The sequence below is a fragment of the Hemicordylus capensis genome, chromosome 4, assembly GCF_027244095.1.
Source record: "Hemicordylus capensis ecotype Gifberg chromosome 4, rHemCap1.1.pri, whole genome shotgun sequence".
Taxonomy (NCBI): Eukaryota; Metazoa; Chordata; class Lepidosauria; order Squamata; family Cordylidae; genus Hemicordylus; species Hemicordylus capensis.
In genome coordinates this window covers 302,187,414-302,205,418 of record NC_069660.1, presented here as the reverse complement: position 1 = coordinate 302,205,418, position 18,005 = coordinate 302,187,414, and the positions used below count along the sequence as shown (strand labels likewise).

Genomic DNA, 18,005 nt, shown 5'->3' with positions numbered 1-18,005 from the left:
TTTATTATTTCTCTGTGTAAACCACCCTGAGCCATTTTTGGAAGGGTGGTATAGAAATCGAATTAATAATAATAATAAAAATTAAAAAATCAGTGATTTTTCTGCCTAAAAGCATGTACTCTACCACTGAGCTGCAGTCTTTCCCTGAATTCCATATTTGATGCCAGTTGCATCCTCTCACAGAGACACTGGGCCTTGTTGTCCCTTTATTTTTAAGATTTCAGTCTTTCCACAGCATATGTCCTAAACTTTGGCTAAATTGAAACAAATCCTTTTAAAAAAAATAAATGCAAGCAACACAAATACACCAAGTATACAATAGTACTTTTTTCTGCTTGCAGATCTTGGATATCTATATCTATTTTGGACGGCACAGAAGGCTTTCTGGGGTAGGGAAGGGCATCAGACTGCATGAATACAACTAGTTGGAAAGTACTTCTGGGCTACACTCGCACTGCACTGCAGAGTGCAGCCTTCTCTGTGTGTCATCCAGTAGCTTCCAGAAAGAATAAACACCGGGAGAAAAGACAACTTAAACAGGGCAGTCAAGAGAAATATATAGTTAGGCCTAATGGGAAGCTGTAGTTGGTTCAAAATGAAAAGTGGAAGTTTTAAATCTCTTAAGTGTGAGGGAGAAAGAGGAGAGTGTGCAAACCTCTAAGGCTTGTCTTCATAATACAAGCCATAGTTACATCTGAACTGGACCAGTAGAAGAGAGTAACGCTCAGTGATGGAGGGGAAGTTATTCTCGCTGACGGTCTCTTTTGGTTCCCCTTCACTTTGGTCATGATGCTTCCTCTTCCAGCAAAGCGGCTTAGATGACCACAATCTATTTTTCTCCCCTGTCAGTTTTAATGACTTGGCTTAGTAATTAAACCAACTAGAGGAAGAAGCTAGATTGCTATCACTTAAGCTCCTGCATCTGTCTTTCCTTTCTAGCTCTTCTGCCTATCTTTAAAATAAAAATCCAAGCAACAAACGAGCATCTGAACTCTGTCATGTGACCAGAAAGCCAAGATTAGAAAAGTGCCTTTGTACTCTCGGGCTGAATGTCTTATTTTTATCCACAGCTGTTGGAGCTGATAGCAAAGTCCCAGCTCACGTCACTGAGTGGAATTGCCCAGAAAAACTTCATGAACATCTTGGAAAAAGTAGTGCAGAAAGGTAAACAAAAAATAAAAATGTAAAGCTAGGGTTACCAACCCAGCAAGAAATAGCCCAATCCCATGCATGTTCAAATAAGAGGTTGCCCATTCACATCGCCGCTGGTGTGTTTCCCAGACTTTGGGAAACACCTATATCAGGCAGCAGCAATATTTATTTATTTATTGTTAAATGTATATACCGCCGCGTGGGAGGAGGCAATGGTAACCCCCTCCTGTAGTCTACCAAAGAAAACCACATGGCCCTGGTCACCAGGAGTCGACACCGACTCGATGACAACTTTACATTTAAGTCCCATTAGTTTCCCAGCCAATTATTGGATCTGTTTTCAAGTTGTATACATAGTTGGATGGGGGAAACGATGTGTAGTTATAGTGTGCACTCTCTCTAGATATAGAAATTTTCAGCTCTTCACGGCTGGCAATCCTGAAAGATTTGGGATACTGGGTGAATCTGGCACAATTCTTACCGAGCTGATGAATTTGTGTCTGTGCTGTATTACTTCAGGTGGGAACTAGCATGACAGAATGCTCCTTGATTATTTTCATATTTAAAAAACCCTTTACATGTCAGGGCAAAGGCTAGGCTTGAATCTTTCTTTCTGGACCTGTTAGTTCTCTGTATGGATGTTTCCCCTTCTATGGAGAACCTTTTGATCCTTTGAGCCCCTACAGCAGTCTGAAGTGCCACAGCCACAAAACACAGGCTTACCATTCTGATTAGAACCATGCTTGAAGCCCCAGGCCTTACGTTGGGCATCTCTAGCAAAATTCAACCCCTTTCCCTAAAATGGAATGGTCCAAGCCAGAGAATGCTAGCGGTGCATAAGTCCAATAGCCATCAATGGGATAAATGAGTCGTGACAAATGTCAGCTCCATTAATTTAAATGGGTCTTAAAAGCTGCTAACTTTCTCTGGAAGAGGGCTCTCCTCTGCACCAAGAGAGCCTCTGTCCAGCCTTTTATTTGGAAGCTTTAAGGAAGGAAATTCTCCAGCTTACCACACTGAAAGGCAGTGTGATGTAGTGGTTAGAGCAGCATCCAAGGTCTGGAAAAACCTAGATTTACGCTCCTGCTCAGCTATGAACCTCACTGGATGGCCTTGGCCCAGTTGTTATCTCTTATTCCAACCTTCCTCACAGGGTGGTTGTGAGGATAAAAATGGGTTGGGGGGAATCCTGTCAGCTACCCTGAATTCCTTGGAGAAAGGGTGGGATATAGATATGTTTATTCTTAATCTTATTATTTTCTCTCTCCTACAAAAAGTACTGGAGGATCAGCAGAACATCAGGCTAATAAAGGAATTGCTCCAGACACTCTATACATCCCTGTGCACTCTGGTTCAAAGTGTGGGCAAGTCTGTCCTGGTTGGAAACATCAACATGTGGGTCCACAGAATGGAGACGATTCTTCACTGGCAGCAGCAGCTGAACAATATCCAAATCACCCGGGTAAGCAAGAGTCTTGCCCTGTTGCTTAGAAGCTTAAAAATAATACCACTGTTTCATCATGTAGCCTTATAGCACCTATTTAAGGCAAGTTGGTTGCAGTTTGCATGTGCTGCTACATCTTCTGTTGGCTACATGTGTACACTACCACCATTTTTGATTGCCATACCACATCAAATATCAATGGTTTTCTAGTGGCTTTCCTTCTTAATCTGTGGCATCCCCTGATTACTTGAATAGCCTTTATAATCTCTCTCTCTCATATATATTGGGTTCACATGTAATGTTAACTCTTACTTAAGTATGGAAGAGCTGCCATTCCCCACTGGGCACGCAGGCTCCCAGTCCTGCTACCCTTTCAGCATCTTCAGAGCCTAGAAATGTTGAGTGGAGAATATTTTTTGGTGACCCACCTTGGCCTGCCATTCACCCACGTTGGGCTGAGGTGGGTCACCAGTGTTCTCCACCCAACACTTCTGGGTTCTGACACCACAGAAACAGCAGCAGGAACTCACACCCAGAAGGAACCAACAGCTCTTCTATACATACTTGCCTCTGTTAATGTGTGAACTCAACCTCTGTATCTCTTCCTACAATCCATAACAGAGAAGTGGTCAGGTTTTCCAACGTCAGTACTATGTCTGAATTTTCTGTATAGTCTAAGGGAATGTGAAGTGCATTGTGGGACATGAACACAACTTTAATTTCTGGGCACAAGTCTTCTGTGGCAAATAATCGTAATACTAACACCTGATTTAAAAGAGTGTTGTAAGCACCTGACCTTAATAAATGGATGATCTCATGGAAACGGCTTCAAGGGATCTCCTTGCTGCTTGGCTCTGAAGTAAGCACAATGTCCGAAACACCCTCTCTACTGTCACCAGTAAAGAAGATTCTTGCCAAACTTCAGCAAAAGCAGTTGAAAAATGTGGACAGGGATTGCAAGGAAGAAGAGTGAAACAAACTGTACTGCAGGCTCTCAGCCATTTACAGTAAACAGACTTAAGTGCTTCAGCCATATTTGAATAGGCAATCATGTTTTGGAATAGCCAAGATTTGAAAGGATAAGCTTGAAAAAATATTTACCAAGCCATATATTTCAGTGACTTTCTGTAAAAACTCAAAATCCTGTCGGAGAAATGAAAACTAACTCACTCTTCCAATCCATCCTGGGCTGTTTCTCTTAAAAAAGCAATGTTTGGACAGCACTGGGAAAAGCTGAGACCACAGAGCAGTTCTTGTTTTCTGTACCCACTGTGAGCTATTAAGTGCAACTTTTCGTTCCATGGAACAGTAAAAACTCAACTGTCTTTAAAAGTATTAAGCAAATAATTTGGCCACTCTGATACCTCTTATATACATCCAGGACAACCCAGTTTTCATTTTAATTAACAAACTAAAACCTTGGGTCCAAATTAGATACCCTGTCAGATGTTCTTTTTCATGAGAACATAAAAATTTTCACATTTTTAGAATGTGAGCCGTTTGGGGGACAGGGAGCCATCTTATTTATTTATTATTTCTCTGTGTAAACCGCCCTGAGCCATTTTTGGAAGGGTGGTATAGAAATTGAGTTGATGATGATGATGAGTGAGAACTATCCCACCTCTTCCTTATAATAGATATTCGAATAGAAGACAACTCTGAATTTAAGACTCTCTCCTTATATTTATATTTATCTGTCTGTATACATATGTGTGTTAATGCGCACACAAATACCTGTATTTATCCAAAAGGAAGAGGACTTTGAATTTAAGATGACCCCTCAGTCTGGAGGGGGATGGGACTAGTCCTGCATTCAAGTAAATACAGTATATAGCTATAGCAATAGCACTTACATTTATATACCGCTCTATAGCCGGAGCTCTCTAAGCGGTTTACAATGATTTAGCATATTCCCCCCAACATTCTGGGTACTCATTTTACCGACCTTGGAAGGATGGAAGGCTGAGTCAACCTTGAGCCCCTGGTCAGGATCAAACTTGTAAACTTCTGGTTACAGGGCGGCAGTTTTACCACTGCGCCACCAGGGGCTGGGTATATGTCTTCAGGATATTGTTAAAAATATTGCTTTTCAACACAAAAGGGTTCTCTGAGTGTTTTACATAGCAAAAAGTAAAAGAAAATGGTTCCCTGTCCCAAAAGGGCTCCTAACTTATACACACAGCCACTGGCGGGATACTATTTTGGGCTGAATTGATGCCACCTTACTTCTGTGCCTCCATGAGGAGAGTGGTGACAGTTATGCTCTGTTCATTTTACCACTTCCAATAGCCATGAATCCTCCAAGGATTACATCACATGGTCCACAGCAAGCTGAATTGGAGGACTGTCACAAGCCTTGTGTAGGGTTTATTCAGTTAGCTTGATCTCAGGCTCTTATTGAGGTGAAACTGGCTTCCTTTAAGCACATATCTATTCCACAGACATGCAGTGCAGTCCTGTGCATACTTGGATAGCATCCACAGAGTTCAGTAAGACTTAGGATTGGAGCCTAAAATCACTGTTAATACTGTAGTCTTTTCCTTTCTCCAGGGAAATCTGGGAACTATCATTCTAGAAGGAGGATTTGGATCACTAACAGAATTCTCAGCATTTTCACTAAGTTAAAATTCCCACATTTGTAACGCCAAATGGATATTAAGCCAATACAAACACATGTATTGTCCTCGGATATGCCCATACAGTAGACTGCATGTGTACTGATAGGTTTTGGTTTTCCTTAAATCCATGGAACTTCCATTTTTAAACTGAATTCATTAAGCCTTCTTAGTTTGTCAACAAAGTGAATTGAGTTAGTGCTGTGGGGCAATACTGGAAGGCAGGGGCGTAACTACCATTAGGCAAGGGGAGGTGGCTGCGAGGGGGCCCCCACAGGCAAGTCAAATGTGAAGTGAGTGTGTGTGTATCAGCGAGGGGCCCATTTTAAAATTTTGTCTCTGGGCCCACTCCAGCCTCGTTATGCCCCTGTTGGAAGGGAAACAGACCTGGGGTGACTGCATTGCATGCAGTGTGCATTGGTATGGACATGGGTGATGCAAATCTATGCTCAACAGCTTCTCTAGAGCATTCTCAATCTCAGAGGATTGCTGTGGAGGTAAAATGAGGATACTGTAGCTTATGGATTTACTTCTATTTCACACACTTATTCCTGAGTTCTGGTCTGGGAGGCAATCTCAAGGCATAGCCCACCACCAGCCTCACTGAAACAACTGTTGTAATTAGGTGTCACTTCGACTCTTAAAGTATCTGCATGAATGGATTGTTCATAACTTTCATTTGTGTCAGTGCGGATGGTGTAGAAGGATCTTTCCAGTGGATTGTGCCCTAAAATCTCCATGTTGTGTTGGACACATGCATAGTAGACCTGCCTTGCAAAGGAGTCCACAAAATGTCCTCACCCACAAGAAAATTGTACGCTTGTCTACACAGACCTATGTTAGTTCCTTGTGGTGTATAGATGCCCTAAAGTAGAAGGACCAGTGCTTTTCCAGCCCACCCCCTTGTCTAGTTACCTGGAAGCAATACATATTTGCCATGAGTGACCAGGTGAACAGATCTGCAAAAACCTTAAGTAGCATATATTGTAAATGGAGTAGAGCAGGCATCCCCAAACTGCGGCCCTCCAGATGTTGCTGAACTACAATTCCCATCATCCCGGCCACAATACATTGTAGCTGGGGGTGATGGGAATTGTAGTTCAGCAACATCTGGAGGGCCGCAGTTTGGGGATGCCTGGAGTAGAGGCTTGCACTGCAATCCTTCCCAAGACTGTTCCAGAAAACTCCCTAATAGGGTACAATTTGAGCCAGGCCTTGGAACAAACTTCTGGTGTCAGAGCATATATGAAATGAGAATGCCCCTGAGCATATGCAGTGTGCTTTTATCTGCTTAGTGAACCATACATATTTTATATATAATCTCTGGGCAGTTTACAATTTCAAACCTTGAATTGTATAAAACAAATTAAAATAGCCATCAATAAAGCTTGAAAAGATTATACACTGAAAACTTATACCCTTGGACAGGCAGTAGGTGTTGGTTGCAAGCACGAACATGTCATGTAAGGCACTGATCTTTGCTCTTGAAATAGGAGTCACTTGTTGGTCACTACTTTAAAAATCTTGGATAAAATCACTTGTGTGTGTTCCATCATTGTCTCACATCATTATTTGCTCTCTTTCTCCTCCCCGCTCCAGCCTGCCTTTAAAGGGCTGACGTTCACAGACCTGCCCTTGTGTCTACAATTGAACATAATGCAACGGCTAACAGATGGGAGAGACCTTGTGAGTCTCGGGCAAGTGGCACCAGGCCTTCAGGTGCTCAGTGAGGACCGGCTGCTGTGGAAAAAACTTTGCCACTACCACTTCACAGACAGACAGGTAACAGACAGCAGGAAGTCAAGTTCTGGGCCCTGCATTTTAAGAAGGATGTCGATAGACTGGAAGGGGTTTAGAGGAGTGGGACCAAGATGGTAAGGGGTCTAGAAACGAAGTCCCATGAGGTTGATGGAGCACTGGGTATGTTTAACCTGGAGAAGAGAAGATAGGATAGTCGTCTTCAGATGTCTGAACAGCTCTAACATAGAAGAAGGAGCCCTGGCCACCACCTCCACCTGTGCATCCCAAAGCAGAGCTGGGTCCAGCCACACCCCCAAGCCGCTATGCACTTGCTCTTTCAAGGGGAGTACAACCCCACCCAGAGCTGATTAAATTGCCCTATCCCGATTGCCTCTTCTACTGACCAGCAGCACCTCTGTCTGGATTTAACCTCATTGTGCTAGTCTACATCCAGCCCCCAGTTCAGGACATCCACTGCTTCCCTAGGATCCGATGTCAGAGAAAGGTGGAGCCGAGTGTCATCTGCATATTGATGACACTCAAGTCCAAACCTCCTGGTGACCTCTCCCAGCAGTTTCATGTAGATGTCGAGCAACATGGGGGACAATACTGAGGCTTGCAGGACCCCAGAGGCCAAGGAGTCGGGCAGAAGTCCCCCAGCACCACCTTCTGGAACCTTCCCCCAAGAAAGGGCCGGAATCTCTCCAGTGCACCACCCCCTGATCCCAATATCTGAGAGGCAGTCCAGAAGGATTCAGTGATCTCAAATGCTGCTGAGGTTCAGCAGAACCAACAGGGACACACTCCCCCTGACCAAGGCAGTTTCATTCCCAAAGCCACATTGAAAAAGGTCTAGATCATCTGTATCATCCAAGACCCTTTGCAGCTGCACAGACACCACACGCTCCATCACCTTGCCTAAAAAGGGAAGATTTGAACCAGGCCAATCTTGATCAAGGGAGGGCTTTTTAAAATAGTGGTCTTACCGGTGCCTGCTTGAGGCTCGATGGCATCTTGCCCTCCCTTAGTGAAGCATTTTTTATGGGCTCCGACCACCTACCTGTTCCTTCCCTGGCAGATGTTGCTAGCCATGAAGGGCAAGGGTACAGAGAGGGGAATGGACATGCATTAGATGACTGCAACTCCTCCTCCCGGACCCTCAAGGCAGGGCTGCTGTAGGATCATGAAACCTGAAGGGCAGAGCACTCCACCGAGCTCACCCAACCAGGTCTCGGTCACACATACCAGCTCAGCATGCTCATCTACAACTTAATCATGGATGAGAGGTGTTTTTGCACTTACTGACCTGGCATTCAACAGCAGAACCCTAATAGGAACATAGGAACCTGCCATATACTGAGTCAGACCCTTAGTCTAGCTAGCTCAGTATTGTCTTCACAGACTGGCAGCAGCTTCTCCAAGGTTGCAGGCAAGAATCTTTCTCAGCCCTATCATAGAGATGCCAGGGAGGGAACTTGGAACCTAGATGTTCTTCCCAGAGCGGCTCCATCCCCTGAAGGGACTATCTTCCAGTACTCACACTTCTAGTTTCCCATTCAAATGCAACCAGGGCAGACCCTGCTTAGCTAAAGGGACAAGTCATGCTTGCCACCACAAGACCAGCTCTCCTCTCCAATAAGCCTACTGCACCCGGTATTCCCAGGCGGTCTCCCATCCAAGTACTAACCAGGCCTGTCCCTGCTTAGCTTACGAGATCGGGCGCGTTCAGGGTAGTGTGGCCGTAGAAGGAGAACTTGAGGGAGAACTCCTTGGAGCTGCAGGATTGGGAGAAAAGCTGGAAAAAGGAACAGCCTCAGTTGCCTAGACTGTTGTCCCCTGTAGGCCTGCCCAACATCCACTAGCATATCTCCCTCTGCCCGCCACCCAAGAAATAGTTGCCCCCCCCCCGACTACCCCAGTCCTCTGCTCTTCCAAGCATGTGCTAAACTCCAGTTCCCCCATGTGGGTAGCATTTAAGAAGTTTTTCTCATGGCCACACAAATCTCAGGGCATGGGGTGAGAGCCTTTGTGCTCTGGCCAAGAGGCTCACACCTCTGCCTCCAAGTGGTCTCTTGTACCTGCAGAAGGGGAGGGGGAAGAGCAAACAATTCAGGGCTCCACTCACAGCTGCCTCTTCCCACTCTGAATGATGAAACTTCCTAACCTAGGAAGCAACAGAGATAACTAAAATGAGGCCAGGTTCTTGTTTAGTTTCACCCCAGACTAGCCTTGGGCTCTGAAAATACTCCATAAATTATAACATCAGTTGTCTGACAAGCTCCCCTAAGCAAGTTTGTAATATCTTGTGGAGGATCCAGAGATGAAACTTGTGCCGTTTCTATAGCCAAAGAGACAAGTCACCATTCAGTTTAATTACTTTCCTCTTCAGTAGCCAGATCTGCTCCAAAATAAGAGGGGACCCAAGCCTTAAGAAAATTTCAGAATAAATATCTCCATCTTTGTGTGTCGTCTTGTACATTTTTTCCATTTTTAGATGCCAATTTATGGGCCTTGCAACCAATTTATAGTGCTAAGCGGACACAGATTGCAATTTTAAGTTTACACCATATCCCACAGACACTAGGCTTGGCTTTGGATCTTGTTTCATTGTGGTGTGGACTATACTAACTAGCCCATGAAGTATCTTCTAGATTTGCACTTCTATGGTATCTTCCATATTTCAGATTCGCAAACGGCTAATCTTGTCAGATAAAGGGCACTTGGATTGGAAGAAGATGTACTTCAAGCTTGTGAAATGCTACCCAAGGAAGGAGCAGTATGGGGATACTTTGCAGCTCTGCAGACACTGCCATATTCTGTCCTGGAAGGTAGGTGGTCGGAATCCATTGATGGTTGCATCTCTGGCTGGATGTTCAAGTTTGGGAGCAGGAGGCAAGTTACTTCAGGCCTTGACCAATATTCTTTGGATTCAGGAGCCAGGCAATGGACACTTGACAAAACAATTAGACTTAGTGATGGGTACTGTGGCAAGGGAGGGTAAGTGGACTGCTCTTTATCCCCTGTGCAAGTAACATACTTAGAACAGAATAGGGCTGTCTGGGACAAATACAGATTTTTTGTATTTAATAACCCTGCCTCTGAATATCTTTGTCTAGCCCAACAGTTAAATTTCTAGGCTCCATGGGAGGAGAGCTGGTCTTGTGGTAGCAAGCATGAATTGTCCCCTTTGCTAAGCAGGGTCTGCCCTGGTTTGCATTTGAATGGGAGACTACAGGTGAGCACTGCGAGATATTTTCGTAGGGGGGATGGGACCATTCTGAGAAGAGCCGAAGGTTTCAAGTTCCCTCCCTGGCTTCTCCAAGATAGGGCTGAGAGAGATTCCTGCCTGCAACCTTGGAGAAGCCGCTGCCAGTCTGTGTAGACAATACTGAGCTAGATGGACCAATGGTCTGACTCGGTATATGGCAGCTTCCTCTGTTCCTATGGTGCCTGGGATTACATAGGAAGCTGCCGTATACAAAGTCAGACCATTGGTCTATCTAGCTCATTTTTGTCTACACAGACTGGCAGCAGCTTCTCCAAGGTTGCAGGCAGGAATCTCTCTCAGCCCTATCTTGGAGAAGCCAGGGAGAAAACTTGGAACCTTCTGCTCTTCCCAGAGTGGCTCCATTGGCCAAGCCCTCTGTTACATGAGCCTAGAACTGTTCCACACCTTGCCTACTACTCTAAAGTAATATGTAAATTGCATAGTGAGAGGCACTTTGGACGTTCTACCCCCCCTCACATGATTGTGCAAAAAAGCACGATAGTGTATGAAGGGAAATGCACATAATCCTCCCCTTGTGCCTTGGCAGATTGCTGGGTGGTATTGTCCAAATTTGCCCATTATTGCAAATATTTATCCTGCAGTTACACTCATTGGGGAGCCAGATTTGCTTGAGGTGCCTTGCACAGGTGTGCTCTGTGGCAAACCCATGGTTACTGCTGCATCATGTATGATATGGCCCACAGGGATACGTTTCTGTGTATTTTTTGAATTGCAGTATTTCTAAAAAGGCCTGGTTATTATCTAATATGTTGTGCAGTGGAGAAATGACTTGACTAGCAAGCCAGAGATCGCCAGTTCAAATCCCCGCTGGTGTGTTTCCCAAACTATGGGAAATGGTTTCCCAAACTATGGGAAACACCTGTATCGGGCAGCAGCACTATAGGAAGACGCATCTGATACTGCACAGGAAGAGGCAATGATAAACCCTCCTGTACTCTACCAAAGACAACCACAGGGCTCTGTGGTTGCCAGGAGTCGACATCGATTCGACAATACACTTTTATGTCAACCAAGAGCTGCTGTGATAGTGCTGATTAAATGAACATTATCAGTTAGGTGAGCTTGTGGCTTTTGCATTCAATAAATGGCTAACACTGATCACTGCTAGTGAGGAATCTGTCTTCCTGGCAGCACTGAACAAACCTGAAGATACACCCCTAATCATGCACCCTTGTAAATCCTAATGTATGTGTTTGTTTTTTTAGGGCACCTATCACCCATGTACAGCTAACAACCCGGAGAGCTGCTCCTCTTCTCTTTCACCCCAGGAGTTCATCAACTTGTTCAGATTTTGAACTCTCAGCATAATTTCACTGTATCTTCCGATATTCTATTGGGACGCTTTATGCTACTGAGCAGACTTGCTCAATCTGTATATAAAATGTAAATAGGACTGCAAGGAGTTCCTGGGTCAAGAGGACACAAGAATTTTAGGAGGCAAAGAGTCTTTATTCAGTGACATTGAACTCTTTTGGAATATGACATTCTAATTGGACTGACTGTGTAAAGGTAGTACTCTGTAAATACTGCGCTTCGTAAAAATGGGAGTACAGGGGAGAATCCTGGTTCTGCTTAAAAAATCCAAATGGAATTTGGTCTTCGTCCATTTGAAACATATCTTTGGTTTCAAAGCATGGAGAATTAAACCACATGATTAGGCTAAAGCTTTGGAACTACTTCCCAGTCTGGGATTCGTTTACAGTACATATTTATACTTATGAGGATATATCCCTTTATCCTAGACTCCATGCAAAATGTTCACGCCACACCATCTTCTACCTCTGAAAAAGCTTTCCAACCAATGCAATGTGAAGTGTTTGTACTTTATATACAGAGATTTAAAGGGAAAAAGTTGTTGGTGACAGTATAAAAGTGTTCCTTTTCTTTAATGCTTGATTTCTAGTTTAGTCTGCTTGTTTTTTGTGGTATTTGAATTCCCAGATTCTGGGAAATCCAGGGATCTAGCAGAATTCTTCGCTAGCCTTTTGAGGGGCTGGTAAAACATCAAATGCAAAGACAGAGTTAACGATGGAGACAGGTTGCTATGCCACATCAATCCGTGTGAAATGCCATTTCCCTATTGGCTGACATCCAGAGCAGCAGAATAAGGACCTAGCAGAGCTGTCTGCCTATGCAGAGAGGCTGCTCTAATCTCGGCCAGAGTCTTCCTTAGCTGCAGAGTGTGGGGAGTCAGGGAAGCAATTTTCAGCTATCACCCCACAAGTGCTCTCTGACTTCCACAAATACATCCCTGGGGGCTGTTCTTCCTGCTGTTGCAGACTGCTGCTCTGTCTAGCTCAGGGCTGCACAACCCAAATGCCCTGGTAGGCTGGAACCAACCAGGACATGGTATTCGAGGGCAGAAGTCGACTTTCAGCATATTAATACACTGAAATTATTACATATATTAATGAAAGCAGTTATTAGTTACTGGTGGATCTCCTCCCTTTGTCAAGGGGCCTACCATTTTAACTCGAGATTGTGGCCAGAAAATAGGCCCTGGTCCTGTTCAGTCACTGTAACGGACCCAAAGGGTGACAGGCTGCCTTTCTAGGGTGCTGTTGCTGCAGGATATTCCTACCTGCGGGCCAGCAAAAATGTCTCCCCAGGCCAGATCTGCCCCTGGGCCTTAGGTTGTGCAGGCCTGGTCTAGCTCAGTATGGTCTGTACTGACTGGCAACAACTCTCCAGGATTTCAGGCTGTGGTCCTTCCCAGCCCACAAGTTGGTGCAAAGGACCCGGACCTCTTGCTTGCAAAGCATGTGGTCCAAGACTGAGCTGTGCCTCCTCCTTGACATGAGGGCCATGTGCACGTGCTGCCGCGGAGTAGATTGTGAAGGGATGAGTAAGGTTGAAATATGGGCAATGGGGTGGTTTGGAAAGTAGGCAGAAGTGACAATGTTCCGGAAGTCTTTTTGTGACTAATGTTGGTTTCAGTACTGTGCAATTCATGTGCGCTCTGGGTTCAACCAGACACGAATGCCATAGAAATCCATAGAGTAATGTTGAACACTACAGTTACTTACTGCAAGGGAGGACAGGCTTTGAGCTTCCAGGAGCTGCTACTTTGTTTTGCCAGAGCCTCTGGAGCAGGGGTTCTCAACCTTGGATTCCCCAGATGTTGCTGGACTTCAACTCCCATAATCCCCAACCAAAGACCACTGGGGCTGGGGATTATGGGAGATGAAGTCCAACAACATCTAGGGACCCAAGATTGAGAATCCCTGCTCAGGAGCTAGCAGCATGAAAAAGCTGCCTGGGGAGGTGGAATTGGTCGTAAAAGGCAGCCGCTTGTGTAAGAATCCATATTAACCGAATCAGAGATTATAATATCAAAACCCCTGAGTTCCAGGAGAACTTGATTGCAGGACAGAAAGGGAGCAAGAGAAGCTGTTTTGTGGGAGAGGGAATTAAAAAGCCAACCTGAGAGCCCAGAGAGATGGAGGAGAGAATGAGACAGCCATGCCCCCAAACTCAAATTTGCCGCTTTGATGGGAAAAGATGGGGAAGCCCAAATGCCTAGAGAGCTATTTCGGAGAAACCCAGGGAGTTACCAGTAGTCTCTAGGAAGCTGCTTTATGCAGAGTCTGCTCCTGCTCAGTATTGGCTATGCTGGCTGGCAGCAGCTTCTTGAAGGTTTTCCAGCCCTACCTGGAGATGCTGCCAGGGACTGGATTTGGGACCTGCTACATACAAAGTGGATGCTCTGCCACTGAGCAGCCTAGTGCCCACCCCCGGGTTACTACATGCTTTTTCATCTATTCTTGAAAAGTGTGTGGAGAGAAAGGAAGGAGGCCTTATGTTTTGTTTCTGAGAACAGCAGAGTGGAATGTCTGAGCATATCTGCACTACAGATTGGAGTCATCCTCTTTCTAAGGAACCCTAGGAACTGTCCCTCTGTGAGGCTCAGGATGAACGGAAAATCCTCTGTTCCCTCCCCAAACTACGATTCCAAGTACTCCTTGAAGGAAACTGTCTCATTACACCATTATCTGTAGTGTTGATAGATAGGAAACACTGTAGAAAGAAGCCGATCTTGAGGAAGAGTAAAGGGGGGAGGGCCCTGGATGTAACGGGGCTTTTGGTGATAAAGGAGTGTTTGGGATATGTGCATGAGAGAGAGAGAGAGAGCGGGGGAGACTGTGTTTATGTGTGCTAAGATGTTTTCATTCTCTCTATTAAGCAAAGTTAAAAGAAACTGGTTTGTAACAGCAGTTACACACTTTAACTCTTGAAGCTCATTCAACATTTCCTGTATTTAACCCAGCCCATGGCAAGCAAATCCCTAATGAATACCACTGGTCTATATTATAGTGTGGCTTTTTATTTGATTTTATAAAATGTGTGACTTTTTTATACTGTAGAAACACTTATTGTTCCAATGATGGAAAGAGAAGTTTCCACCATGTGTATAGAAAGCTTATGAATGTCTTTAAGTTTTTGAATCTGGGTCTCCTTCATCAAGAGCCCAGTTCAAAGTGTGTGTCTACCACAATACAAACCCAGACAACTATTTTAATATTTATAATTAATATTATAAATATTAATATAATAATACATTCTATTGCACAGCCTACCACAGGGGTTTCCAATGCTGAGTCTCCAGATGTTGTTGCACTACAACTCCAATCACCTCCAGCTACAATGGCTTTTGTGGTTATGGCTGGGGATGATGGGAGTCGTTGGACTCTATCTGGAGACCCAACATTGGGAACCCCTGATTTCATTGCACATCTTCATCTGATGTATGGTACAATCTTTCTTCCATTTGGCAGGATGGCTCAGATGCATTCTCACGATAATCTGGGCTAGTGGGAAAGGGGGAATTTTAGATCCAAGTGGTGTGCACACTCCCAATTTTGTATCCTTGTGAGATCCCAGAAACCAAGGGCTTGCAATCACATCCAGCTACATCAACCCCAGATCAGTAACCTAGGGCTTTTTCTGGGGTGGCTGCTCTGTGGTCAATATGGGTCGGGTGTGATTGCAAGCCCTGCATTTCCAGATTCTCGCAACACACAATCAGTAGTGATCTACTTGGGTATAGGTTTCCTGCTAGCCTGGATCATCATGAGAGCATGATGAACAGAAAAACAAGCTAGCCCATTCAGAAAGAGCTCACCCTGGGTAGCTGGGCCGTCTGTTGGTCTGTCTGAAATAGTGTTGGATGCTGAAATAAGAGTACTGTACTTGATTAAATCCTGTGTTTCTGTTTTTGCACAACTCTGATTACTTTTGTGCAATGAACTCCCTCCATGAGGGAGGGGTATCCAGATAACTATCTTTCCTATTTACCAAATTCTTGACCACAGATAGCCTCTGTTGTCAGAGATCAGGAACCTTCCAAATGCAATAACATATCTAATAACTCTGACAGGATATTCCTGAGTTTGACATCATCCATTCACTACATGGTGTGCAAGAGAGACTTCTCAGGAACCTCTTTCATAGCGTATCATAACAGTCCAACATTTTGCCAAAATAAGTATTTAATTTAAAATGACTCCCCTTGCTATCTGACTTATTGGCAAAAACAATACTTTGCTGTAACTGTGATGACTTTAAAAATCATGTTCTTTTGGCAGATGAGATGGCCTCTCTGAGATTTTTAGCTCAACTTCTGGAGTTCTGCCTGCAATACACAGTGCAAAGTACTGACAATCTGTTAAGCCTTTTTTACATGTAATTTCAGCTGAAAAGCCCCACTCTAACCTAAAGTGACAAGAACTCATTTGACTCATGGACTCTGTAGTGTCTGGAAAATGAGCCCTTTGCACTGTGATTTTATTTCCAACAAGCTTTGCAATATCAACCTATTACTTGATTCCCCCACCCCACCCCCCACTTCAACAACTACACACTCTAAGGATGATCAGTAATTCACGGAATACCATTGCTTGATGATACAAAATAATGTGATATGAGGAAAGTCTATTGGTGTAATTCTTCCTTGATTATGGCAACAACCCAAAGGCTTTGCATGTGGAAGGACTAGCAAGCAGAAAGGGAGCTAAACCGCACCATTTCCCAAAATTCTCTACTCTGACCCACCAATGGAATACTGACCCTGAACCAGATGTGTGTTAACTCCCCTATCTAACTTGCAAGCTTTGTAATTTTTTGTCTATACCAGGGTCTCAAACCACAGCCTTCAGAGATGTTGGCTCACAACTCCCATCATCCCTGTCTACTGGCCATTATGACTAGGGATAATGGGAGTTGTAGTCCTAGCAGCTGGAAAACCACTGCTCTCTGCCTTTGTCCATTTTTACCACTACTTGTCTCCTGAGTTTAGATGGCTGACACTGATTGCAACCATCTGTAAAGCAGGGAAAATAAAAAGCTCTCTGTAACTTGCCTTATAGGAGTGAGAATCATTCCATTTGAAATTGTGAGGTATGCATTGTGCAGGAACTGTGGTGGAAGGGAGAGGCATCCCAAAGCTAATGCTGCTCTTTTCTCACGACAAACTTGTCACACTTTGCATAATGCCAATAGCTCCAGAATGATTTTTTTTTAATCACAAATTTCCTTAAAGAACATCATTAACACTAATTATATATATATGTGTGTGTATAAAGAGGAAGCTTATTTGTTGAGAAGTTTTTTAAAGGTGCCTGCTCAGTGGAATGAGATGAAAAAGGATACCTTGTGTTTTAAAACTTCTTGCGTTTTTAATATTGTGTGGATATTATTGTGTGATTGAAAATTCTTCCCATATACATCTTGCACATTCTTTCTTGCATGTTCAACCATTTTGTCTTTTACAGCTGTTTGGTACAAGCAGTGATGTGACTCCTTTTTTGTAAACTGTTTTTGACACAATTACAAATAAAATGTTCAGATATTATGAACACGGGTCCTCCCATTGCTTCAGCTGGCTCAAGTGTCTCCCTAGTTTAGCTTTCATTTACTTTTGTCCCTTCCTTTCCCCCACTCTCCCTCCAGATTTGGACACAACTTTTGTGTCCAGTCCTGGCAAAACTGAGTCCACGGACAGATTGGGAAGGAGCAGGTCCGGCAAGCAGGTTGGGGCAGAATGGAAATTACAACCAGGTTTTAGTTCCAGAGCAGGCAGAGAGAGGTCCCAAAACATGGATGACTTATTTCACCAGTTTCTGGAATTCAGCTCCAGTTGGATTGCAACTCCCATTGTTCCCAGCCACAATGGCCAAAAGGGATGATGGGAATTGTACTTACCAGAAGCCAAGAGTAGTTCTTTTTAAAGTTATTTGCTGTTAGAAATTGTGGGTGCGGTGGGTCGGGTCATCTTCAATTCAGCCCTCTCTTTAAGAGTGCAATTTTAAATGTAGAGTTGCCTTCTTTTGGGGTAAATCAGTTCAATGCCATTTGGAGACCAATTTTGAGAACCCCCAACTTGATACAATTTTATTGGTATTCATTTAGTACACTTCTATATCGCCCCATACAAAAAAAAGCCCCTGGGTGGTATAAAAGTGTACTAAATACATAAAGAGCCCCTGGTGGCGCAGTGGTAAAACTGCCGCCCTGTAACCAGAAGGTTACAAGTTCGATCCTGACCAGGGGCTCAAGGTTGACTCAGCCTTCCATCCTTCCGAGGTCGGTAAAATGAGTACCCAGAATGTTGGGGGCAATATGCTAAATCATTGTAAACCGCTTAGAGAGCTCCGGCTATAGAGCGGTATATAAATGTAAGTGCTATTGCTATTGCTAAAAATTAAGCCTCCGTTGACTCATTTTCCTTGGCTTTGATTACTCCTCCAGGCCTTGTCCCCAATAACAG

General features: G+C 44.2%; 1 protein-coding gene and 1 pseudogene across 2 annotated transcripts in view; one reads left to right on the top strand and one right to left on the bottom strand.

Annotated features, from left to right (window-relative positions):
• The window catches only part of FBXO32 (F-box protein 32), a 35,416-nt gene extending 18,322 nt beyond the window's left edge, over nt 1–17,094 (top strand). For both annotated transcript variants that reach the window (XM_053247047.1, XM_053247048.1), the window contains exons 5-9: nt 1,071–1,164; nt 2,430–2,614; nt 6,811–6,993; nt 9,636–9,779; nt 11,446–17,094. In XM_053247047.1, the coding sequence (XP_053103022.1) occupies nt 1,071–1,164; nt 2,430–2,614; nt 6,811–6,993; nt 9,636–9,779; nt 11,446–11,535 (696 nt within the window). In that variant the 3' untranslated portion in view covers nt 11,536–17,094. The remainder of the gene's footprint in view (nt 1–1,070; nt 1,165–2,429; nt 2,615–6,810; nt 6,994–9,635; nt 9,780–11,445) is intronic.
• LOC128325477 (uncharacterized) lies at nt 8,590–8,698 on the bottom strand (annotated as a pseudogene).
• Nucleotides 17,095–18,005: the final 911 nt, after the last annotated feature.